Source organism: Trematomus bernacchii, unplaced genomic scaffold (genome assembly GCF_902827165.1).
Source record: "Trematomus bernacchii unplaced genomic scaffold, fTreBer1.1, whole genome shotgun sequence".
In the NCBI taxonomy this organism is placed as follows: domain Eukaryota; kingdom Metazoa; phylum Chordata; class Actinopteri; order Perciformes; family Nototheniidae; genus Trematomus; species Trematomus bernacchii.
In genome coordinates, this window is record NW_022987685.1 from 5,361,859 (window position 1) to 5,387,426 (window position 25,568).

Consider the following 25,568-nt stretch of genomic DNA (forward strand, 5'->3'; position numbering starts at 1 on the left):
GAGCTCTTTGCAATGCCATCTTGAAGCATGTCAACTTGCCGTAGATGCAAACCCTGGGCAAATCTATCAAGGATTAACACAAATAATGAAATAAGGACAGTGCATTTCCCAAAGAAGAAAACATTTCTTTGATCAAGATATAAGTCACGAAGCATAATTTATACCGAGTATATTGTATTTGGGCCATTAGTTTTTTAACTAGCATCAATAACAAGCCATCCTGTCAATCAACCATCCTGTACAGGGCTGACTAAAACTGATGCTCATTGCAACACAGTGTCACATCTGGTTGTATAGATATAATCACCACCATACTCTTCTGTCAGAAGCCCACACTTATGATTTATAAGAAATCCTAATGCTTGAAAGCAGAAAAAATTAATACTTAAGAGCAGAAAAACAAAATATGGTCAACTTACAACATGATGAAATTAGCAAGAGCCAAAAGTCAAGTCAGAGAGTTTTTTTGTTACTGTAACATATCTGGCCAATCAAGGCAGGTTATATGACAGGATATGCTTTTGTAATATTCTTTCAGATTGACCATACATCCATGCCACCATAAATTATGATAACAGCATGTGCTGTAGTGCAAATGTACTCCATATACTCAAATGCACTCTACACATAGGCTACTGTAATCTATCAAATACTGTAATAAGATAATACCTTTGCATTGCTTACCTATGGATGTACTTCATCCATGCGAATAAACTGCAGTGTGATTGTGAGAAAAGTGACTTTGTCCTAACACTTCTCCTCAAACGTCCACATCTTTTACGTCGGCATTCCCTGTAAATTGCAGGACATCAAATTGTATGATAAACTGAACATTTTCTATGTGTGTGTTACGCACACATACACACTAAGTTGGATATATAAGTAATTCAAATAACAGCAGCTTATGTAAAAACCATGCTGTTTATGCAAGTAAGCCTAGTTCATGTCAGTGTCATTATCTATACTATACGCTGAAATAAATATCTTGTAACATTAGTTAGCTGGCTACTTGTCTAAATTGTATCTTGCCTCCATGGGTAGCTGAGGGAGAGAGAACAAAAATGTACATCCTAGAGCAGGGGTGGGCAATTATTTTTTCCATGGGGCCACATGAGAAACTGAAAATATTGTGGAGGGCCGGGCCAAAAGGCTGAACTCAATTCTGCATAATATTAATTGTATTTCTTTATAAAAAGCAGTAAATAGCATTGTTTTGACAAGCTGGTAAGAGTATATGTTATAGTTAAGCAATGAAAGAGTGAGGTTGCCTTACAAAAAAATGTCATTTATTAAATCAAATTTCCCAAAACAATGGTAAACAAAATGAACGTTTTTCACCATTTGTGACTCATATTAGTGAACATTTTCAGTCACATTCACTCAAACACATTTTGAGTTTCATTTACTGTTGGAAAGAGGTTCTTAGCATTCTAAAGACATCACAATATTGTCTTTGTACTCCAAATATTAAGCAAGATACATCATATTGAACTGTCACTAAACATCACTGAACTGTGATTTTGAGAAAAAGGCTTCCAAAGAAAGTGTCCCAGTTCACTGCTAGTTGGTGCCTTTACATGCCAACATTTGTAGTCTAACCACCTCATTTGGTGTTTTTAAGTTCTCTTTTCTTGTTCAGTGAGAGAAATCTAGTCTCTGCTGGGCTTTAACGAGTGCATCAAAGTCAGGTTGAATGTCTGAGGTGGAGATGCGAAGCACAGCTGACAGATGATCATCAGTGAGAGAGGATCTATACCTGGATTTCGTAAACTTCATAATTGAAAATGTTTGTTCACATATGTATGCGTGTCCATGCACTCGTTTACCTCCGTGAACAGATCGCTCCCTGTCGTCGTCCCTTTCATCGACCGCATTGCTGCCAGCTCCTCCGTAATCTTGAAGTCCGGTGTTATCCCGCGGACGAATACGAGTAACTGGGCTGTGTCGCGGACATCACAGCTCTCGTCCAAAGCCAAGGAGAAAAAGTCGTAACTTGCCACTTCACGTTGCAGCTGAAGCTCCAGATTCCCCGCAATGTCCTCGATCCTTCTAGTCACGGTTCGCCTGGACAGCGGGACTTGCTCAAATGCGGCTTTTTTTTCAGGGCATATTAGTGCTGCAGAGTCCACCAAGCACTCTTTGACAAACTCCCCCTCCGAGAACGGCTTACTGTTTTTAGCAATTTTGTGGGATATCACAAAGCTGGTCATGGTTGCTGCATCACTGGATGTGTGAAGCTTGGTAAAAAAAGCCTTGCTGCTTTTGCAGCTTAGCTAGCAAAGCTTCCGATGTCCGCGCCCTTTCAGCGTCAGTCAAGTTTTTATATTTCTCCGCGTGTTTCGTCTCGTAATGTCGACTCACATTGTACTCCTTAAACACGGCGATCTGCTCCCCGCAAACTAAACACACGGTTTTACCTCCGACTTCAGTAAATAAATACTTAGCAGTCCAATTTTTGTTGAAAACCCTGCATTCAGCATCTACCTTTCTTTTTTTAGCGGACATTTTTTTGAGGGCTAAAGTCGTCTTGTGACAAGGATCCAATAATGTGCACGTCTTGATATACGTATTGCGTCATTATGCACATGAATAAAAAACAACTTCAAAATAAAAGCAATGCAGCTTTAGTCCATGCATGAGGTAAAGTTAGAAAATATGTTTATTTTGTAATTTCCAATTAGCCTTACACGGGCCGGTCAGAGTCAACCAAAGGGCCGTATGTGGCCCGGGGGCCGTACGATGCCCAGGTCTGTCCTAGAGGCCTCCTCACACTTGATATCTTAATTTTGTCCATATACAATCCCCACATGTTAATATTTGGTATTACAGCACTTGAAGTTAATTGACAAGGGCATTGACATTTGTGCATATTTCTTGTAGGTGTGTTCCAAAATAACAAAAATCTGCCAAGAATTTAATGTACCGCCATAGACATTAATTTGTGAATTGCTTATCCGGGCCTTCTGGTTCCTTCCTATAGCAATCCATGGTTCTGTGTGAACATGCCCTCTAGGTAAGCTAACTTAATATTAGAAAACAATGTAGCAGAAGAATGCCCTATTCCTACCTACAGCCGATTGCATAACAAAATATGGGGCCCTTTAGTTTGCAAGCATTTTATTCTTACCAGATGTGATGGTCCTTGGTCTGGGAGGAGACCATCTTCATTTTGTGGCGGCAGTTTTTGCATTTGAATTTGCGTTTCAACAAGCCAATCGTTTGCAACCATTTTATTAATTTTAAAGTTGATTTTTTAGTTTCTTTAACATAAACTGTTCTCAAAAGTTTTCTCTCCAGTGAAGCCATATAGCATTAGCCAGCCGTCGGACCGAGCTAGTAACTGACTGTTGGTCAATTTATCTACCAAGACATCCCAAAAATTGAAAACTGGCGCACTTTCATTTCATTGGCTGGAGAACTTATGGGATACGCTTGATTTAGATATAAACACCTCCCGGGACCAGCGTTATATGTACAGTCTATGGTGTTGGCAGAGTTGACACGTGACTAAATGATATTCACCAAGCACTTCTACTGCCTGATTGGTCTACTGCACAAGTGCGCCCTTGGATTTCAGATGTTTTGGTCGTCGAGATGGTAAGTGTCAACTTCCTTAGGTAACATTGTCTTTTTTTAGAAAGCAGTCCTTATTACTTGCATGTGAACCAATATTGGTATCTCACTTTTATTTTCAGCATCGAAATGGCATTTTTTCTCAGGTGCATTCAGTAACCCGCCCCTCATCTGGCAACGGGAGCAGTGCCGTGGGTCCCGTGCATTGTACCCGGGCAAAGTCACGGAGAGCGATTAATGAGGCAGTAGGAGGCGATTCCATACAAGAAAGTGGTAAGTTGGGTTTATAAATGTCAAAGTAGTTGACGTTAGTGTGCTAACTTCACACTCTAGATAGCCTATGTGAACTATCCTGACAAACTACCACTAACTTTATTAGCTAAGTGATATGCATGTTAAATAACCGATATGCATGTTAAGTTAACATGCATATCGGTAAGGTTAACATTGTTAACCCTACCTACCAGCAAAGCTAACGACTTATAGCCATAGACACGGTCTTAGGAAAAAGCTAATATAACAACTGAAGTTATCCTTACTGGAGCAGCAGGGCTAATGGTTCATATAGAAGGTTCCTTGGTAGCTCAAACAGAATGCTAGCTAACATGCTTAGTTTGAATCTTCTCCTTAATGAGACCCGCAGGATCGCGGCCGACTTTACTGTCTTTAAGCGGCTGTACCGGGCTCGGTTTTGAAGCTGGTAATGATGATATCATATGAAAGTAGATGACCTAATGGCATCCAATGGTACCAACCACGTAATGCTAGCTTGTCGGCAATGGGGCTAAAAAACATTCTACATTTTGGAGGGAAAAACTGACATGGCAATTTCCACAGGGGTTTCCTTGACCTCTCACTTCAAGATATCTGTTTGAAAATGGGTTCTCTGGGTACCCACAAGTCTCCCCTTTACAGACATAGGCCTACCCACTTTATGATAATCACATGCAGTTTTGGGCAAAAACCGTTTTTTACATGCAGTATAATGTGTTAATTACGCCTTTTCATAATGGTGTATTTGAATATTTCTGCATATTGGGGTCCCTATACAGTCTTGGAATTGCATTAATTGGGTTAGACTGTAAAGCTGAGACTCTTGTGGATCCAATGAGCTCAGTTGTATTAATGTGTGATGATGTTAGTCCCCATAGTAGTCATTTCATAGTGAGACCATGTTTTGAAACTTGACATCAATGTATAAAATTAGATGTTGTGACATCTAGGATAATCACAGCCTCATGAAACTGTTCAACCACAAACTAGAGACATTTAGAGAATGTGTAGCTTTCCTAGGTATATTGACAATAAGGGGGTTTCTGAGCAGTTCCAGAACAGAAGTACTGAAACATGTGAAACGTTTTTTATACCAAATCATCGCCTTAGCCTTCTGACCAGTATTCCTAATTTGTCATGTCCTATTTTGCAGCTGGTAACGTGGAAAGTAGTATGCTTGTCAAGCAGCATATTGTATGGAGAAAGAAGGCTGAGATGCTCCAGTCTCGGGTGGATGAGCTAGAGGAGGAAAATGGCAGACTCAAGCAGCAGCTTGAGGCCAAGAACTCTATACAAGAGCAAGGTTTGTACAGGTGGAGCAAAGTTTTACATTAGGGCTCTCCAGAACCTGTGTGGCTTCAAAATAATTATGGCGCAGTATACCACAACAGTATTTCAGCTATTATTGAATATTATTGCCAGCCTTTCAATATTATTTTTTCTCAAGTAACTATTTTTGATTTGGCGTTATATTTTTACATTTAGTGCATGTAGATATTTAGCTGGACAATGTGTAGGATCACTAATGGCGTGTGTCCATATAGCGTTTTTCACTGAAAGAAAACTGCTGGCAGGGCGTTTGGGAGCCCTTCATCAAAGTGCTACCACTGCACATGGGTTTGTTTTTATGACAGTATCTTGACAGCATATCATCGCCCTTTTGCTTTTACCTATTTGGGCTACTATCAATTGCATTTAAAACTGTATAGCCTCCTATTGGCTGCTGCTTTATGTGCATCTTTTGAATTGCAAACAAAAATGGCTGCCTCGCCATCTATTTTTTTATTTATTCATTTATCAGGGACAGTGCACATTGATAAACATTACTGTAAATGTGCCAGAGTTAGCCAAGAGGCTATTTTTCATCCGTAGTCCCATGACATGTACTTTCTACATTTATAGGTCTCTGCTCAGTGTTATACAAAGGGGTTTGTAGTTTGTTATTGATATTCAGGCAGAGCACTGCAAATGTATTTTTGCATTATAAATCAAACTCTTGAAATGTTCACCAAAAATATTAAAAACAATTTAACAGAGAAAATACAATTTCCCAGGGAATTCAAGTCTCTTATTTGGGCTATAATATTTACAATATTTCAGCTATTGTTGTCATTTTTCAGGAATTCCTTTAGGAATTTAATTAACTTCACTTGTGTATAGGCTGTTGACTGCTGCCTTGTCATAGCATATTGGCTCTCCATTTAAAGATGAATTGGCTTAGACCACATGAGCACTAATTGGTTGGAATTAATGGAAATACACTAATAGTGATAGAAACGTTCTACACAAAGCAGTTTGAAAGTAGCAGACTAATGCATTTTCTCATACACAACTCCCTTTTGTATATATAAAACATAAGACATCCCATCTAAAGTTTTGTGAACATTATTTGTACTTCTGCAATGTCTCTTTATACCCAATCTAACCTCCACCGCATCAATTAGTATGCACTTCATGTACAACCTCAAACCACCTTAGGTTATCAGTTGCTCAAGCTCAGTCACACCAATGTCATTCTGTAATGTTGTATATTGTGATAAAAGCAGACTCCTCTGGCCTTTAGGCAAATCCTTTGTGGGGACTAAACTTAAAGTTTATTTCTGTTTGTCATTTATCATTCATCAACAGATGGGAACTTGGAAGTAATGGCCACTGGAGATAAGGAGCCGCAGGCCATGAGGTTGGACTCCAGCACGGATTCCAGCAACGATTCCAGCACTGACTCAAGCTCTGACTCAAGCTCTGACTCAAGCTCTACCTCTACCTCTGACTCTTCTGATGAGGGAAAGAAGAAAAAGAAGAAAAAGAAGCAGAAGAAGAATGGCAAGAAGAGAAGCAAAAAAGGGAAGAAGGAAAACAAAAAGGCGAAGAGGTCAAAAGGAAAAGGAGAGCGAGGTATAATAAACAGGGTGCGTACGGGTGCTGGAAATTCTTGAAAATGCTTGAAATTGTACGAGGTGTTTTCAAGGTTTGAAAAGTGCTTGAATTTTGGGAATGGTGCTTGAATTTGGGATAAAGTGCTTGAAATTGTAAATGCTTTACTTCGCTTTTTAGATTAAAAGAAAATAAAGAAGTCGGAGCGCGCTTAATTGCTTCGCTTTTACATAAAACAGCTCCGCTCCGGCCTTCCCGCGCAATGCGCGTGACCGGCAAGTGTTTTTGTTACGTGTGTGACCTGGGCATTCTGATGAGAGTGATAGATGACAGTATGCCAGGAGGTTGCCGTTTCAACGAGCGTTGGCTAGCAGAAGACAAATACAAGCCATGGCTAAGACGAGGGTCAAGCGAAGCCCAAGAGTAGCCTCCTGCAAAGTGTGCAACAATAACGATGCGAGAGTCTGCGCTGACGAGCCACACACCACACGAAAGGTACGCCATAGTAGAACATTTTAGATTAGGCTATCGTTGCATGTAAAATACATGACACTTTTCTCTGTGCGCGGCAAAACAAGCTCGCCAAAATGGCTTCACTAGTCTGGCAGTATTTTAAGTGTCCGAAAATGACAATAAAATAGCGGTATGCAACGTGTGTGTGAAGCAGAAATCCTGCAGCTCCACCCGCTGTGACGGACCGGTGAGCGGAGCAGAACACACATTAAGAGTTAGACCTAACACACTTAGCTATTTTATCTACCTCTGGAACAAGCTAAACTAGTTATAAATATATTTATTCTTCACTGTCGGGTCGCTCATTACTGGATCAGTGAGCTGCAGGAGATACTGACGGGCTGTCAGGAGAGAGAGAGAGGGGGAGAGAGAGGGAGAGAGAGAGGGAGAGAGGAAAAGAGAGCGGTATCGGTATCGGCCGATACTGATTCCGGCGATCGGCCCCAAAATTGGCGATCGGAGCATCCCTAATAATTGTATATGATATGTTTTATAATGATTGATCATTAAAGTGTTCTCAAAGCTGGTAAAGTTGCAGCTAGTTTGAATGACTTTGTATACTACAGAGTAGCTTGTGAATTTACTCCAGGTGGAACTAAAGTCTGATTTAACACTTGATTATATTTCACATCATTCATCCACATCTGTAAAGTAACTAAAGGTATTAAATACATGTAGTGGAGTCAAAGTACACCAGTTACCTCTGACTTGTGTTTACTGCCAACCTAAAAGTACCTCAAAAATAGTAATCAATAATATATTGAAAAGTTATTTGGCTGATTGTTTTATATTGGCTCAGCCAGGTTATATGGGATGCCCAGTCTACGTACAGATGGGTCACACATTTTGAAATCCTCATGTAGAATGCTATTATGAAACACACATTTGGTTGTTTATAGCATAAAGAACATCTGATTTAATGTGAGGTATGGAAATAATCATTTGAGTATAAGTATGTGTATATAAATATGTAATTTACAACAGCTGTAAGATGCTTGAAAAGCTTGAAAATGCACCTTGAAAATGCTTGAAAAGTGCTTGAATTTGACTTTGGAAAAGGTGTAAGAACCCTGAATAAACTAACACACCTGCTGAATGTATTTAGGTATTATGTATTTAGGTTATTATTGTGAGCTTAGTGCTTTATACTGGGTTTGGGGCATACAATCCCATTGACCAATCATCATCACTCTTATCACCAATGTACTCTTCATCGTGCCGGAGTGGTTGGGGTGTAGGTTGAATGAACTAAAATAGAGGCACACCACATGCTTACTAGAGGTGTGGCCTCACGATTCGATTTGAATACGGTTCACCTGTCAACGATTCAAATTCCCAACAATCCTCGATGCATCTCAATGTATTGCATCCTCAATTTTCTATATTACTGCACATAGCAAAAAATGTTATCTATTAATACAAGCAGTCAGATAAATCTGAACTCCCTTTTTTATTTAGAAAGTGCTTTCAAAGATCTGACTGTACAGACTTTAATATAAAAGCTTCTTTTCAATACCAGTATCTGTGTGAGCCACCTCACATAAACTTAATAAAAACAAAACTTAAATAATTCTGCAGTGTGCTGTAATCTACAAAAATAAGGTTTTCACATAGCAGCTCAGTGTTTCCCTAGGTTGACTGCTTTGGGGGGGGTGAATGGGCAGGGAGATAACTTTTCAGACTATTCCGGCATCATGTGAATGCAGCACAAAGCCGATGGCATTTACACTGCCTAGCAGCTACGGACCTTCCCTTACTCATAGTTCTTCTACTATGCGATATCTATGAGCGCACAGCGGACGTTTGATTCTGCGGGGAAGTGCAACCAAACAAAAAGTTGGGGATATTTCAACTTTTAGTGGCGAAGCGCAGCCAGAGAGTACCCGCAGCCAATCAGTAAACAGAGTCCTGACACGTTGACCTATGTTATAAAGAATTTCTTCTCGTCTGAAACACATGAACACGCCTCAGAAAAATGTCATCATTGTGGCGATCTGCACTTCGCTGCTGCCTGATGTGAATTTGGCATAACAGAGCAGCTGTTATTGGTAGTGAGAGCAACAAGTTAGTGGACTGCAGATCGTTTGAATGCCGCCTCTCACCTCTGCACACACGGGGTGTGTGTAAAGCTCTGCCCTCGGGGAAACGGAGATCAGAGGAGAGGAGAGAAACTAGCGCAACATAAAATGACAGAACGCAGTAAGACTCTCACTAAGCTGATATGAAACCAAACTCCCGATTTATGTTCTGTCACTGCATCGATGCAGAATCGTACATCGCGATGCATCTTATAAATCGAGAAATGTCCACACCTCTAATGCTCATCTACTATGGCTGTTTGAGCTGAACCTGTAATGAATAATGAAATATAAATAATGTTCTCACCAGTTTTTACCACCAATATGTTTTTTACCAATAAATAGCAAATTATCTAACTAGATTTGCACACTGCGCATACAGGCACACTACCTAGTACCTACTATAAAATACAACACATGTTCTAAAACAAATGGGAAGTCACACACATTCATCCAAGTTGTAGTCCCTTTTCAAGAGAAAATATGTGAGAAACACTATGGCTCACCCTGCAACTAAGACACTGCACACAATACACACCACAACAATTATTGGGGGGCCATAACATTTATTGACATTAATGTATTCTTTATTTTTCAGTGTCTTCCATCTCAGATGTGGTGAGGAGATATCGGCGTGTCCTTAAACTGGTGCAGAGAGGCTTCAGGATGACCAAAGCTTTTAAGAAAGCTCATGTTTCCAGGAATGCTGTGAAAGACACTGCAGCAATTGCTGAAGTATTCCTGGTAGATAAAAGTGTCCTAGACCAGTTTAAGGGTAAAAACACACTTTTAAAATTAGCCCAACTCTGTCAGAAGAAAATAGTCGGTGAACTGGCAGAAAAGATAGATGAAATGAAAAGGAACAAACAGCTCATCCCCTTTTCTGTCAGGTAATTCTGAATGTGGGTTGAGCGTTGTTGTTGTTGTGGGGGGGGAAGCTACTTTTGGGAAGTTTTCCTTCTCTAACTCACAGCGGGTATTTTATTAGCTGATGTGTATTCTTAATTTTAAGTTTGTACGCCTACAAAAAAAATATATAAGGGATTGACTGTTTCCACCAGAGGTTTATTCCTGGTATTGTAGAGAAAACTTTAAAATGTAATGTTAATACACAGTTGTGAAATATAGTCTATTGAAACGCTAAATGAACAGTTGAATAATGTATTTTCTTTTTTATATATATATATATATTTTTTTTTTTTGATATATAGTAGTAAAAAAAAAAAACTTTTAAGTATCTTAGTATATGCTGTGTATGGTCAATCCCATGCCCTGCAGTTTTAGGCAAACTGTTAAGCCTTTTTGCATTCTATTTTTGCATTCTATTTTTGCGACCTGTTAATAATTACGTTTAAATGTAGGATTTTAGTAGGATTGAATGTGGTTCACAACTGTTCAGTGTTTTTACTTGTAGTGTATTATTAAAATAAAATAGCTTTCTTTCTCTGATATGCTGTGTATAATGTTTGTTCTACTGTGCTTTATAGCCTGGTATTGACTTCAGTTATCCAGTGTTTGTGATCAGTTGTGCAAAAGATTTCGCTTTATTCCCATGTCTGTTGCATATAATTAGTGGATGACTGTATGTGTTCTGTTGATAGGTTATAGACTTTCTACTGTTCTCAACTGTTTTTCACTTTAATTGGATAGTCCTAACACATGCCTACAAACGCTTAGTGGAGAACCTACTAAAAGTATACTGATAGTCAACTCTAGATTAGTTGACAATCAACAGATAGTCAACTAAACTCTAAAGTTACTTATCTGTTGATCATCAACTAATGCTTAATGTAATAGTCAACTAAACTCTAAAGTTGCTTATCTGTTGATCATCAATTAATGGTTAATGTAATAGTCAACTAAACTCTGAAGTTACTTATCTGTTGATCATCAACTAATGGTTAATGTAATAGTCAACTGAACTTTAGTTGCTTATCTGTTGATCGTCAACTAATGGTTAATGTAATAGTCAACTAAACTCTAAAGTTGCTTATCTGTTGATCATCAATTAATGGTTAATGTAATAGTCAACTAAACTCTGAAGTTACTTATCTGTTGATCATCAATTAATGGTTAATGTAATAGTCAACTAAACTCTGAAGTTACTTATCTGTTGATCATCAACTAATGCTTAATGTAATAGTCAACTGAACTTTAGTTGCTTATCTGTTGATCGTCAACTAATGGTTAGTTACTTGTCAGTTTGAACGGTGCTGTTGAATGTCAACTGACACTTGTCAACTGATGCACTGTTGACATGCTACTAAATGTCAACTGATGACTTATAGAGTGTTAACTATGGACTATCAAAATAAAGTGTTACCCAGATGTATATTTTGAAAATGCTCTCACCGCATTTAGAGCTGCTGTTTCAAGTGCTTTGTATTCATTGCTGTTGGAGTCAGTGAGGGCAGGTGAAAAAGCCACTTCTTTAAATTCTGCTGAGAGAATATAAGTGGGTTCAGGGGCTGCAGGTGTTGTTGTTGCTGCGGATGGTGTGGTTGTAGGTGGAGCAGTCGTAATCGGATCTTCAACTGGACTGTCTGTAAAACAAAAATTGGTTTAGCAGAGTCATATAATCTAATTTTGAAGTAGCTGATTTGAAAAAACGGTGCAGTTAATAACAATTCCATTATCATTATTATTTGTAAATACAAGGTAGTTAAGCTAATTGATTAACATGCTTGGATGTTGTCTTCAATAATCTTTACCTCCATTTAGTTTCAAAGTAGAATAATTTAGGTGATTTATTTATAAACAGAGCATAAGAACCTCATGTTTTCTATATCTTTTACGATCTGAAAATGACTAAATATTGTGTTGTGGATACTTACCTAATATCATGACTGAGGTGGGATTTATGCTCAAGTTGAAGGCATTGTCGGAATTATTGACAGCTAGTATGAAGTCTTTAATAACAGCAGAATTCATTGGGAGTTCTGCTTGAGAAGTATTCCCATGGAACACAGCTGCAAAAGTCGCCCGAGTTTCAGTAACTCGTGTTACATTTGAGGCACTGTATCAGAAACACAATGAGGAAAGTAATATGAGATTATAATATTGTCTTTTGATATGTATGATTAACTACCAATATTAGAAGATACACATGTTAGACACTCAATAAATAAATAGTCAGAGAAGAACTCAAATCACAAATATTTATTTACCGGAATTCTTTCAAAAGGCAGTGGGAAAAGGTTTTGGGATAGGTTTTTCTGTATATTTCACCACACTGCAAAAAGAAACAACATTGAAAGATTAGCTTTCAAGCACAGTTTTCTAAAAGGCAATTATGAAGATATGCAACATTAAAAGGCCATGATTAGCTTTCATTGACATCTTAAACTTTCCATCCGATTGTTCATTCACGTTCAAACCAATTCATTTACATTTGTGTGATTTGAAAATGCACTCACCGCATTTAAAATTATTTTTTCAAGTGCTTTGTATTCCTTGCTGCTGGTGTTAGTGAGAGCAGGGGAAAAAGCTTCTCCTATTAATTCTACGTTTAGAACATAACTATGATCCGGGGCTGCTGTGTTTGTTGCTGCTGCAACTGGTGTGGTTGCTGGTGCATCAGTTGTAATTATATCTGGCACTGGACTTTCTGTAAAACAAATATATTAACAATATGTGAATACATTTTAGTGCAAATACTCAAAGGATATATTTATCCTTGTATGATGTCAAATTTACTTTGGTTACAGTTTCACAGACCAATAAGAACCATAATAAAAGGCTTTCAAAAAGTAGTCTTTGCAAACATTCTATTATCTTATCTAGTGAATGATGAGTAACGATATATATCAGTAAATAAGAGATTATTCAATTAAAAAGCTTTCTTACTGAATATAAGATAATTTGGAGAAGAGCTCGTCATGCATAGATTGGACTGTACAACACTGAATATTGTTGAGGTTTTCAGAATGAGTTCAGTTGCTGACTTATTTATGAACTGAGCTTGAGCGGCACATTCTATTCCAAATGTATTTCAAATGATGATGGTACAATATTTTCTTGTGTTTACTTACCCAATACTTTGACTGAAGTGGGATTAATGCTCAGGTTAGGAATATTGTTGGAATTACTCAGCGCTTCTACTAAGGTTTGAGCAACAATATCATTCTGTGGGAGATCTGCAATGGCAGTAGTCCCATGGAACACAACCCCCACAGTTGCTTTAGTTTCAGACCCTTGTGGTGTATTTAAGGCACTGTAAAATAGAAGGGAAGGGGACAAGTATTATATTATGACTTGAGATGATTCTGTTGCCTTGTTTAATTGTTTAAAGGATTAGAGATACACATTTTAAGACTGAAATCTTGCATTTAGAGTTCAATCAGAGAAGCACTCTAGGAAAATCTTCTTACCTGAAGCTTTTCAAACGGCAGTCGGAAAACGTAGTTGGGAATTTGAGGCTGTATTTCTCGTTACACTGCAAAAGAAAGCAACATTCAAAGACCTTGATTATTGTTTAAGAACATTCTTTCTAAACAGATATGACAGTTGCAAAAACATTCTGTAAAATGCTTTTTTCACACCGCGATAATCAATCAATGGCAAATGCATATTTTGAAAATGCTCTTACCGCTTTTTGTATTGTTACTTTAAGTGCTTTATATTCATCGCTGTTGGAGTTACTGAGGGCAGGTGAATAAGTCGGTCTTATCAGTTCTGCTGAGAGAATATAAGCAGTTTCTGATCCCACAGTGTTTGTTGCAACAGGTGTAGTTGGCGTGACAGTGTTAGGGTCTGCTGTCGTAGATGCTGCAGTTGAAAGTGCAGCTCTTGTTGTTGCTGATGTCATGGAAGTGCCAGTTGTAGGTGCTGCACTCGTCAGAGTAGCAGGGTTTTTTGCAACACTCGAAGGGGCTGCTGATGTGGGTGCATCAGTGGTTGCAAGCGGGGTAGTTGGTGCAGCACTTGTGGGTGCTGCTGTTTTAGGTGCGGTCGTCGATGGATTGCTTGTTGTAGGTGAGGCAGTTGTAGCTGATACAGTGGTAGGTGATGCAGTCGTAGGGCCCTCGGTTGTAGGTACGGCCGTCGTAGGAGCCGCAGTTGTAGGAGCGACTGTGGTAGGTGCGGCAGTCGTAGGAGCTGCAGTTGTAGGTGCGGTCGTCGTTGGATTGCTTGTTGTAGGTGAGGCAGTTGTAGCTGCTGCTGTTATAATTGCTGCATTTGTTGGACCAACAGTGGTAGGTGCTGCAGTCGTAGGAGTTGCAGTTGTCTGTGCTTCAGTTGTGGGTGCAGCTGTTGTAGGGGCTCCAGTTGTAGGTGCTAATGTTATAGGAGCCATAGTGGTAGGAGCTGCAGTTGTTGGTGCAGCTGTTGTAGGTTTGGCAGTAGTTTGAGCGCCGGTTGTAGGTGAGGCAGTTGTAGGTGCTGCAGTTTTAGCAGCAACAGTGGTAGGTGCTGCAGTCGTAGGAGCCTCGGTTGTAGGTACGGCCGGCGTAGGAGCCGCAGTTGTAGGAGCGACTGTGGTAGGTGCGGCAGTCGTAGGAGCTGCAGTTGTTTGTGCTTCAGTTGTGGGTGCAGCTGTTGAAGGGGCTCCAGTCGTAGGTGCTAATGTTGTAGGAGCTGCAGTTGTTGGTGCAGCTGTTGTAGGTTTGGCAGTAGTTTGAGCGCCAGTTGTAGGTGAGGCAGTTGTAGGTGCTGCAGTTCTAGCAGCAACAGTTGTCGGTGCAGCTGTTGTAGGGACTCCAGTCGTAGGTGCTAATGTTGTAGGAGCTGCAGTTGTCGGTGCAGCTGTTGTAGGTTTGGCTGTCGTTTGAGCGCCGGTTGTAGGTGAGGCAGTTGTAGCAGCAACAGTGGTAGGTGCTGCAGTTGTAGGAGCCTCGGTTGTTGGTGCAAGTGTTGTAGGGGCTGTAGTTGTAGGAGCAATAGTGGTAGGGGCTGCTGTTGTAATTGCTGCATTTGTTGGACCAACAGTGGTAGGTGCTGCAGTCGTAGGAGTTGCAGTTGTATGTGCTTCAGTTGCGGGTGCAGCTGTTGAAGGTGCTCCAGTCGTAGGCGCTAATGTTGTAGGAACCATAGTGGTAGTAGCTGCAGTTGTTGGTGCAGCTGTTGTAGGTTTGGTAGTAGTTTGAGCACCGGTTGTAGGTGAGGCAGTTGTAGGTGCTGCTGTTGTAGGTGCTGCAGTTGTAGCAGCAACAGTTGTCGGTGCAGCTGTTGTAGGGGCTCCAGTCGTAGACGCTAATGTTGTAGGAGCCATAGTAGAAGGAGCTGCAGTTATTGGTGTAGCTGTTGTAGGTTTGGCAGTAGTTTGAGCGCCGGTTGTAGGTGAGGCAGTTGTAGGTGCTGCAGTTGTAGCAGCAATAGTGGTAGGTGCTGCAGTCGTAGGGGCCTCGGTTGTAGGTACGGCCGTCGTAGGAGCCGCAGTTGTAGGAGCGACTGTGGTAGGTGCGGCAGTCGTAGGAGCTGCAGTTGTAGGTGCGGTCGTCGTTGGATTGCTTGTTGTAGGTGAGGCAGTTGTAGCTGCTGCTGTTATAATTGCTGCATTTGTTGGACCAACAGTGGTAGGTGATGCAGTCGTAGGAGTTGCAGTTGTCTGTGCTTCAGTTGTGGGTGCAGCTGTTGTAGGGGCTCCAGTCGTAGGTGCTAATGTTGTAGGAGCCATAGTGGTAAGAGCTGCAGTTGTTGTTGCAGCTGTTGTAGGTTTGGCAGTAGTTTGAGCGCCGGTTGTAGGTGAGGCAGTTGTAGGTGCTGCAGTTGTAGCAGCAACAGTTGTCGGTGCAGCTGTTGTAGGGGCTCCAGTCGTAGGTGCTAATGTTGTAGGAGCTGCAGTTGTTGGTGCAGCTGTTGTAGCAGCAACAGTGGTAGGTGCTGCAGTCGTAGGAGCCTCGGTTGTAGGTACGGCCGTCGTAGGAGCCGCAGTTGTAGGAGCGACTGTGGGAGGTGCGGCAGTCGTAGGGGCTCCAGTTGTAGGTGCTAATGTTATAGGAGCCATAGTGGTAGGAGGTGCAGTTGTTGGTGCAGCTGTTGTAGGTTTGGCAGTAGTTTGAGCGCCGGTTGTAGGTGAGGCAGTTGTAGGTGCTGCAGTTGTAGCAGCAACAGTTGTCGGTGCAGCTGTTGTAGGGGCTCCAGTCGTAGGTGATAATGTTGTAGGAGCTGCAGTTGTTGGTGCAGCTGTTGTAGGTTTGGCTGTCGTTTGAGCGCCGGTTGTAGGTGAGGCAGTTGTTGGTGCTGCAGTTGTAGCAGCAACAGTGGTAGCTGCTGCAGTCGTAGGGGCCTCGGTTGTAGGTACGGCCGTCGTAGGAGCCGCAGTTGTAGGAGCGACTGTGGTAGGTGCGGCAGTCGTAGGAGCTGCAGTTGTTTGTGCTTCAGTTGTGGGTGCAGCTGTTGTAGGTTTGGCTGTCGTTTGAGCGCCGGTTGTAGGTGAGGCAGTTGTTGGTGCTGCAGTTGTAGCAGCAACAGTTGTTTGTGCTGCAGTCGTAGGAGCCTCGGTTGTTGGTGCAAGTGTTGTAGGAGTAATAGTCGTAGGGGCTGCTGTTGTGGTTGCTGCAGTCGTAGGAGTTGCAGTTGTTTGTGCTTCAGTTGTGGGTGCAGCTGTTGAAGGGGCTCCAGTCTTAAGTGCTAATGTTGTAGGAACCATAGTGGTAGTAGCTGCAGTTGTTGGTGCAGCTGTTGTAGGTTTGGCAGTAGTTTGAGCACCGGTTGTAGGTGAGGCAGTTGTAGGTGCTGCTGTCATAGGTGCTGCAGTTGTAGCAGCAACAGTTGTCGGTGCAGCTGTTGTAGGGGCTCCAGTCGTAGCTGCTAATGTTGTAGGAGCCATAGTAGTAGGAGCTGCAGTTGTTGGTGCAGCTGTTGTAGGTTTGGCTGTCGTTTGAGCGCCGGTTGTAGGTGAGGCAGTTGTAGGTGCTGCTGTTGTAGGTGCTGCACTTGTAGCAGCAACAGTGGTAGGTGCTGCAGTCGTAGGAGCCTCGGTTGTCGGTACGGCCGTCGTAGGAGCCGCAGTTGTAGGAGCGACTGTGGTAGGTGCGGCAGTCGTAGGAGCTCCAGTTGTAGGTGCTAATGTTATAGGAGCCATAGTGGTAGGAGGTGCAGTTGTTGGTGCAGCTGTTGTAGGTTTGGCAGTAGTTTGAGTGCCGGTTGTAGGTGAGGCAGTTGTAGGTGCTGCAGTTGTAGCAGCAACAGTGGTAGATGCTGCAGTCGTAGGAGCCTCGGTTGTAGGTGCTAATGTTATAGGAGCCATAGTGGTAGGAGGTGCAGTTGTTGGTGCAGCTGTTGTAGGTTTGGTAGTAGTTTGAGCACCGGTTGTAGGTGAGGCAGTTGTAGGTGCTGCTGTTGTAGGTGCTGCAGTTGTAGCAGCAACAGTTGTCGGTGCAGCTGTTGTAGGGGCTCCAGTCGTAGGTGATAATGTTGTAGGAGCTGCAGTTGTTGGTGCAGCTGTTGTAGGTTTGGCTGTCGTTTGAGCGCCGGTTGTAGGTGAGGCAGTTGTAGGTGCTGCAGTTGTAGCAGCAACCGTGGTAGGTGCTGCAGTTGTAGGAGCCTCGGTTGTAGGTACGGCCGTCGTAGGAGCCGCAGTTGTAGGAGCGACTGTGGTAGGTGCGGCAGTCGTAGGAGCTGCAGTTGTTTGTGCTTCAGTTGTGGGTGCAGCTGTTGTAGGGGCTCCAGTCATAGGTGCTAATGTTGTAGGACCCATAGTGGTAGGAGCTGCAGTTGTTGGTGCAGCTGTTGTAGGTTTGGCAGTAGTTTGAGCGCCTGTTGTAGGTGAGGCAGTTGTAGGTGCTGCAGTTGTAGCAGCAACAGTTGTCGGTGCAGCTGTTGTAGGGGCTCCAGTCGTAGGAGCCTTGGTTGTTGGTGCACGTGTTGTAGGGGCTGTAGTTGTAGGAGCAATAGTGGTAGGAGCAGCTGTTGTGGTTGCTGCTGTTGTAGGTGCAGCTGTTGTAGGGGCTCCAGTCGTAGGTGCTAATGTTGTAGGACCCATAGTGGTAGGAGCTGCAGTTGTGGGTGCAGCTGTTGTAGCTTTGGCTGTCGTTTGAGCGCCGGTTGTAGGTGAGGCAGTTGTTGGTGCTGCACTTGTAGCAGCAACAGTGGTAGGTGCTGCAGTCGTAGGAGCCTCGGTTGTAGGTACGGCCGCCGTAGAAGCCGCAGTTGTAGGAGCGACTGTGGTAGGTGCGGCAGTCGTAGGAGCTGCAGTTGTTTGTGCTTCAGTTGTGGGTGCAGCTGTTGTAGGGGCTCCAGTCGTAGGCGCTAATGTTGTAGGAGCCATAGTGGTAGGAGCTGCAGTTGTTGGTGCAGCTGTTGTAGGTTTGGCAGTAGTTTGAGCGCCGGTTGTAGGTGAGGCAGTTATAGGTGCTGCAGTTGTAGCAGCAACAGTTGTCGGTGCAGCTGTTGTAGGGGCTCCAGTCGTAGGTGATAATGTTGTAGGAGCTGCAGTTGTTGGTGCAGCTGTTGTAGGTTTGGCTGTCGTTTGAGCGCCGGTTGTAGGTGAGGCAGTTGTAGGTGCTGCAGTTGTAGCAGCAACCGTGGTAGGTGCTGCAGTTGTAGGAGCCTCGGTTGTAGGTACGGCCGTCGTAGGAGCCGCAGTTGTAGGAGCGACTGTGGTAGGTGCGGCAGTCGTAGGAGCTGCAGTTGTTTGTGCTTCAGTTGTGGGTGCAGCTGTTGTAGGGGCTCCAGTCATAGGTGCTAATGTTGTAGGACCCATAGTGGTAGGAGCTGCAGTTGTTGGTGCAGCTGTTGTTGTTGCAACAGTAGTAGGTGCTGCTGTCAAAGGTGCAGCAGTAGTTGTTGGTTGCACCGTTGTCGGATTAGCAGTAGTTGTAGTTGCTGCTGTTGTTGTTGCTTCAGTAGTAGGTGCTGTTGTCGTAGGTGCAGCAGTAGTTGTAGGTGGCACTGTTGTCGGAGCAGCAGTAGTTGTAGGTGCTGCTGTTGTTGTTGCTTCAGTAGTAGGGGCTGCAGTTTTAGGGACAGCAGTAGTTGTAGTTGGCACTGTTGTCGGAGCAGCAGTAGTGTTAGGTGCTGCTGTTGATGTTGCAACAGTAGTAGGGGCTGCAGTTGTAGGTGAAGGTTGCACCGTGGTCGGATTAGCAGTAGTTGTAGGTTGCACCGTTGATGGAGCAGCAGTAGTTGTAGGTGCTGCTGTTGTTGTTGCAACAGTAGTAGGTGCTGTTGTTGTAGGTGCAGCAGTAGTTGTAGGTGACACTGTTGTCGGAGCAGCAGTAGTTGTAGGTGCTGCTGTTGTTGTTGCAACAGTAGTAGGTGCTGTTGTTGTAGGTGCAGCAGTAGTTGTAGGTGACACTGTTGTCGGAGCAGCAGTAGTTGTAGGTGCTGCTGTTGTTGTTGCAACAGTAGTAGGTTGCACCGTTGTCGGATTAGCAGTAGTTGTAGGTTGCACCGTTGTCGGAGCAGCAGTAGTTGTAGGTGCTGCTGTTGTTGTTGCAACAGTAGTAGGGGCTGCAGTTGTAGGTGTAGCAGTAGTTGTATGTTGCACCGTTGTCGGATTAGCAGTAGTTGTGGGTTGCACCGTTGTCGGAGCAGCAGTAGTTGTAGGTGCTGCTGTTGTTGTTGCTTCAGTAGTAGGTGCTGCTGTCGTAGGTGCAGCAGTAGTTGAAGGTTGCACCGTTGTCGGATTAGCAGTAGTTGTAGGTTGCACCGTTGTCGGAGCAGCAGTAGTTGTAGTTGCTGCTGTTGTTGTTGCTTTAGTAGTAGGTGCTGTTGTCGTAGGTGCAGCAGTAGTTGTAGGTGGCACTGTTGTCGGAGCATCAGTAGTTGTAGGTGCTGCTGTTGTTGTTGCTTCAGTAGTAGGGGAAGCAGTTTTAGGTGAAGCAGTAATAGTAGTTTGCACCGTTGATGGAGCAGCAGTAGTTGTAGGTGCTGCTGTTGTTGTTGCAACAGTAGTAGGGGCTGCAGTTGTAGGTGAAGCAGTAATAGTAGTTTGCACCGTTGATGGAGCAGCAGTAGTTGTAGGTGCTGCTGTTGTTGTTGCAACAGTAGTAGGTGCTGCTGTCGTAGGTGCAGCAGTAGTTGTAGGTTGCACCGTTGTCGGATTAGCAGTAGTTGTAGGTTGCACTGTTGTCGGAGCAGCAGTAGTTGTAGGTGCTGCTGTTGTTGTTGCAACAGTAGTAGGTGCTGCTGTCGTAGGTGCAGCAGTAGTTGTAGGTTGCACCGTTGTCGGATTAGCAGTAGTTGTAGGTTGCACCGTCGTCGGAGCAGCAGTAGTTGTAGGTGGCACTGTTGTCGGAGCAGCAGTAGTTGTGGGTGCTGCTGTTGTTGTTGCAACAGTAGTAGGGGCTGCAGTTGTACGTGTAGCAGTAGTTTTAGGTTGCACCGTTGTCGGAGCAGCAGTAGTTGTAGTTGCTGCTGTTGTTGTTGCTTCAGTAGTAGGTGCTGTTGTCGTAGGTGCAGCAGTAGTTGTAGGTGACACTGTTGTCGGAGTAGCAGTAATTGTAGGTGCTGCTGTTGTTGTTGCAACAGTAGTAGGTGCTGCTGTCAAAGGTGCAGCAGTAGTTGTAGGTTGCACCGTCGTCGGAGCAGCAGTAGTTGTAGGTGGCACTGTTGTCGGAGCAGCAGTAGTTGTGGGTGCTGCTGTTGTTGTTGCAACAGTAGTAGGGGCTGCAGTTGTAGGTGTAGCAGTAGTTGTAGGTTGCACCGTTGTCGGAGCAGCAGTAGTTGTAGGTGCTGCTGTTGTTGTTGCTTCAGTAGTAGGTGCTGCTGTCATAGGTGCAGCAGTAGTTGTAGGTGACACTGTTGTCGGAGCAGCAGTAGTTGTAGTTGCTGCTCTTGTTGTTGCTTCAGTAGTAGGTGCTGTTGTCGTAGGTGCAGCAGTAGTTGTAGGTGACACTGTTGTCGGAGCAGCAGTAGTTGTAGGTGCTGCTGTTGTTGTTGCAAAAGTAGTAGGGGCTGCAGTTGTGGGTGTAGCTTTAGTTGTAGGTTGCACCGTTCTCGGAGCAGCAGTAGTTGTAGATGCTGCTGTTGTTGTTGCAACAGTAGTAGGGGCTGCAGTTGTAGGTGAAGCAGTAATAGTAGTTTGCACCGTTGATGGAGCAGCAGTAGTTGTAGGTGCTGCTGTTGTCGTTGCAACAGTAGTAGGTGCTGCTGTCGTAGGTGCAGCAGTAGTTGTAGGTTGCACCGTTGTCGGATTAGCAGTAGTTGTAGGTTGCAGCGTTGTCGGAGCAGCAGTAGTTGTAGGTGCTGCTGTTGTTGTTGCAACAGTAGTAGGTGCTGCCGTCGTAGGTGCAGTAGTAGTTGTAGGTTGCACCGTTGTCGGATTAGCAGTGGTTGTAGTTTGCACCGTTGATGGAGCAGCACTAGTTGTAGGTGCTGCTGTTGTTGTGGCAACAGTAGTAGGTGCTGCTGTCGTTGGGGCAGCAGTAGTTGTGGGTGCTGCTGTTGTTGTTGCAACAGTAGTAGGGGCTGCAGTTGTAGGTGTAGTAGTAGTTGTAGGTTGCACCGTTGTCGGAGCAGCAGTAGTTGTAGGTGCTGCTGTTGTTGTTGCTTCAGTAGTAGTTGCTGCTGTCGTAGGTGCAGCAGTAGTTGTAGGTTGCACTGTTGTCGGAGCAGCAGTAGTTGTAGGTGCTGCTGTTGTTGTTGCAACAGTAGTAGGTGCTGCTGTTGTAGGTGCAGCAGCAGTTGTAGGTTGCACCGTTGTCGGATTAGCAGTAGTTGTAGGTTGCACCGTCGTCGGAGCAGCAGTAGTTGTAGGTGGCACTGTTGTCGGAGCAGCAGTAGTTGTGGGTGCTGCTGTTGTTGTTGCAACAGTAGTAGGGGCTGCAGTTGTAGGTGTAGCAGTAGTTTTAGGTTGCACCGTTGTCGGAGCAGCAGTAGTTGTAGGTGCTGCTGTTGTTGTTGCAACAGTAGTAGGGGCTGCAGTTGTAGGTGAAGCAGTGGTTGTAGTTTGCACCATTGATGGAGCAGCAGTAGTTGTAGGTGCTGCTGTTGTTGTTGCAACAGTAGTAGGGGCTGCAGTTGTAGGTGAAGCAGTAATAGTAGTTTGCACCGTTGATGGAGCAGCAGTAGTTGTAGGTGCTGCTGTTGTCGTTGCAACAGTAGTAGGTGCTGCTGTCGTAGGTGCAGCAGTAGTTGTAGGTTGCACCGTTGTCGGATTAGCAGTAGTTGTAGGTTGCACCGTTGTCGGAGCAGCAGTAGTTGTAGTTGCTGCTGTTGTTGTTGCTTCAGTAGTAGGGGCTGCAGTTTTAGGGACAGCAGTAGTTGTAGTTGGCACTGTTGTCGGAACAGCAGTAGTTGTAGGTGCTGCTGTTGTTGTTGCAACAGTAGTAGGGGCTGCAGTTGTAGGTGTAGCAGTAGTTGTATGTTGCACCGTTGTCAGATTAGCAGTACTTGTGGGTTGCACCGTTGTCGGAGCAGCAGTAGTTGTAGGTGCTGCTGTTGTTGTTGCTTCAGTAGTAGGTGCTGCTGTCGTAGGTGCAGCAGTAGTTGAAGGTTGCACCGTTGTCGGATTAGCTGTAGTTGTAGGTTGCACCGTTGTCGGAGCAGCAGTAGTTGTAGTTGCTGCTGTTGTTGTTGCTTCAGTAGTAGGTGCTGTTGTCGTAGGTGCAGCAGTAGTTGTAGGTGGCACTGTTGTCGGAGCAGCAGTAGTTGTAGGTGCTGCTGTTTTTGTTGCAACAGTAGTAGGGGCTGCAGTTGTAGGTGAAGCAGTGGTTGTAGTTTGCACCATTGATGGAGCAGCAGTAGTTGTAGGTGCTGCTGTCGTAAGTGCAATAGTAGTTGTAGGTTGCACCGTTGTCGGATAAGCAGTGGTTGTAGGTTGCACCGTTGTCGGAGCAGCAGTAGTTGTAGTTGCTGCTGTTGTTGTTGCTTCAGTAGTAGGGGCTGCAGTTTTAGGGACAGCAGTAGTTGTAGTTGGCACTGTTGTCGGAACAGCAGTAGTTGTAGGTGCTGCTGTTGTTGTTGCAACAGTAGTAGGGGCTGCAGTTGTAGGTGTAGCAGTAGTTGTATGTTGCACCGTTGTCGGATTAGCAGTAGTTGTGGGTTGCACCGTTGTCGGAGCAGCAGTAGTTGTAGGTGCTGCTGTTGTTGTTGCTTCAGTAGTAGGTGCTGCTGTCGTAGGTGCAGCAGTAGTTGAAGGTTGCACCGTTGTCGGATTAGCAGTAGTTGTAGGTTGCACCGTTGTCGGAGCAGCAGTAGTTGTAGTTGCTACTGTTGTTGTTGCTTTAGTAGTAGGTGCTGTTGTCGTAGGTGCAGCAGTAGTTGTAGGTGGCACTGTTGTCGGAGCAGCAGTAGTTGTAGGTGCTGCTGTTGTTGTTGCTTCAGTAGTAGGGGCTGCAGTTTTAGGGACAGCAGTAGTTGTAGTTGGCACTGTTGTCGGAGCAGCAGTAGTTGTAGGTGCTGCTGTTGTTGTTGCAACAGTAGTAGGGGCTGCAGTCGTAGGTGAAGCAGTAATAGTAGTTTGCACCGTTGATGGAGCAGCAGGAGTTGTAGGTGCTGCTGTTGTTGTTGCAACAGTAGTAGGTGCTGCTGTCGTAGGTGCAGCAGTAGTTGTAGGTTGCACCGTTGTCGGATTAGCAGTAGTTGTAGGTTGCACCGTTGTCGGAGCAGCAGTAGTTGTAGGTGCTGCTGTTGTTGTTGCAACAGTAGTAGGTGCTGCTGTCGTGGGTGCAGCAGTAGTTGTAGGTTGCACCGTTGTCGGATTAGCAGTAGTTGTAGGTTGCACCGTCGTCGGAGCAGCAGTAGTTGTAGGTGGCACTGTTGTCGGAGCAGCAGTAGTTGTGGGTGCTACTGTTGTTGTTGCAACAGTAGTAGGGGCTGCAGTTGTAGGTGAAGCAGTGGTTGTAGTTTGCACCGTTGATGGAGCAGCAGTAGTTGTAGGTGCTGCTGTTGTTGTTGCTTCAGTAGTAGGTGCTGTTGTCGTAGGTGCAGCAGTAGTTGTAGGTGACACTGTTGTCGGAGCAGCAGTAGTTGTAGGTGCTGCTGTTGTTGTTGCAACAGTAGTAGGGGCTGCAGTTGTGGGTGTAGCTTTAGTTGTAGGTTGCACCGTTGTCGGAGCAGCAGTAGTTGTATATGCTGCTGTTGTTGTTGCAACAGTAGTAGGGGTTGCAGCTGTAGGTGAAGCAGTGGTTGTAGTTTGCACCGTTGATGGAGCAGCAGTAGTTGTAGGTGCTGCTGTCGTAAGTGCAGCAGTAGTTGTAGGTTGCACCGTTGTCGGATTAGCAGTAGTTGCAGGTTGCACCGTTGTCGGAGCAGCAGTAGTTGTAGTTGCTGCTGTTGTTGTTGCTTCAGTAGTAGGGGCTGCAGTTTTAGGGACAGCAGTAGTTGTAGTTGGCACTGTTGTCGGAGCAGCAGTAGTTGTAGGTGCTGCTGTTGTTGTTGCAACAGTAGTAGGGGCTGCAGTTGTAGGTGTAGCAGTAGTTGTAGGTTGCACCGTTGTCGGAGCAGCAGTAGTTGTAGGTGCTGCTGTTGTTGTTGCAACAGTAGTAGGTGCTGCTGTCGTAGGTGCAGCAGTGGTTGTAGGTTGCACCGTCGTCGGATTAGCAGGAGTTGTAGGTGCTGCTGTTGTAGGTGTAGCTGTAGTTGTAGGTTGCACCGTTGTTGGAGCAGCATTAGTTGTAGGTGCTGCTGTTGTTGTTGCAACAGTAGTAGGGGCTGCAGTTGTAGGTGAAGCAGTAGTTGTAGGTTGAACCGTTGATGGAGCAGCAGTAGTTGTAGGTGCTGCTGTTGTTGTTGGAACAGTATTGGGGGCTGCAGTTGTAGGTGTAGCAGTAGTTGTAAGTGCTGCTGTTGTTGTTGCATCAGTTGTAGGTGTAGCAGTTGTGGCTACTATTGTTGTAGGGGCCGCAGTCGTAGGTGCAGCAGTTGTATGCAAAACGGTTGTCGGGGCAGCAGTTGTTGGAGCAGCAGTGGTAGGGACTGCAGTGGTAGGTGCAGCAGTTGTAGCCTCAGCAGTTGTAGGTGCTGTAGTTGCCAGGTCAACTGTTTTAGCCTCATCAGTTGTAGTTGGTGCAGTTGTCAGGGCAACAGTCGTAGGTGCAGCAGTTGTAGGTGCAGCAGTTGTAGGTGCAGCAGTTGTAAGTGCTGCAGTTGTAGGGGAAGCAGTTGTAGGTGCTGCAGTTGTAGGGGAAGCAGTTGTAGGTGCTGCAGTTGTAGGGGCCGCAGTTGTAGGTGCTGCAGTTGTAGGGGCATCAGTTGTAGGTGCAGCAGTCGTAGGAGATGCAGTTGTAGGCGCACCAGTTTTAGGTGCTGCTGTTGTAGGGTCAGCAGTTTTAGGTGCAGCAGTCGTATGTGAAGCAGTTGTTGGGGCAGCGGTCGTAGGCAAAGCAGTTGTAGGCGCAGCAGTTGAAAGTGCATTAGTCGTTGGGGCAA

General features: G+C 44.4%; 1 protein-coding gene across 1 annotated transcript in view; it reads right to left on the reverse strand.

Moving 5' to 3' along the window:
- LOC117487838 (mucin-2-like) overlaps positions 1–24,807 on the reverse strand; it is a gene marked incomplete at both ends in the record, with an annotated part of 29,133 nt that extends 4,326 nt beyond the window's left edge. Inside the window, 13 exons of the mRNA XM_034136556.1 lie at positions 11,664–11,854; positions 12,146–12,327; positions 12,479–12,543; positions 12,728–12,918; positions 13,343–13,524; positions 13,682–13,746; positions 13,900–16,875; positions 17,080–18,984; positions 19,120–19,928; positions 20,241–20,499; positions 21,355–21,975; positions 23,584–24,461; positions 24,582–24,807. Of these exons, the coding sequence (XP_033992447.1) occupies positions 11,664–11,854; positions 12,146–12,327; positions 12,479–12,543; positions 12,728–12,918; positions 13,343–13,524; positions 13,682–13,746; positions 13,900–16,875; positions 17,080–18,984; positions 19,120–19,928; positions 20,241–20,499; positions 21,355–21,975; positions 23,584–24,461; positions 24,582–24,807 (8,550 nt within the window). The remainder of the gene's footprint in view (positions 1–11,663; positions 11,855–12,145; positions 12,328–12,478; positions 12,544–12,727; positions 12,919–13,342; positions 13,525–13,681; positions 13,747–13,899; positions 16,876–17,079; positions 18,985–19,119; positions 19,929–20,240; positions 20,500–21,354; positions 21,976–23,583; positions 24,462–24,581) is intronic.
- Between the last annotated feature and the right edge of the window lie 761 nt (positions 24,808–25,568).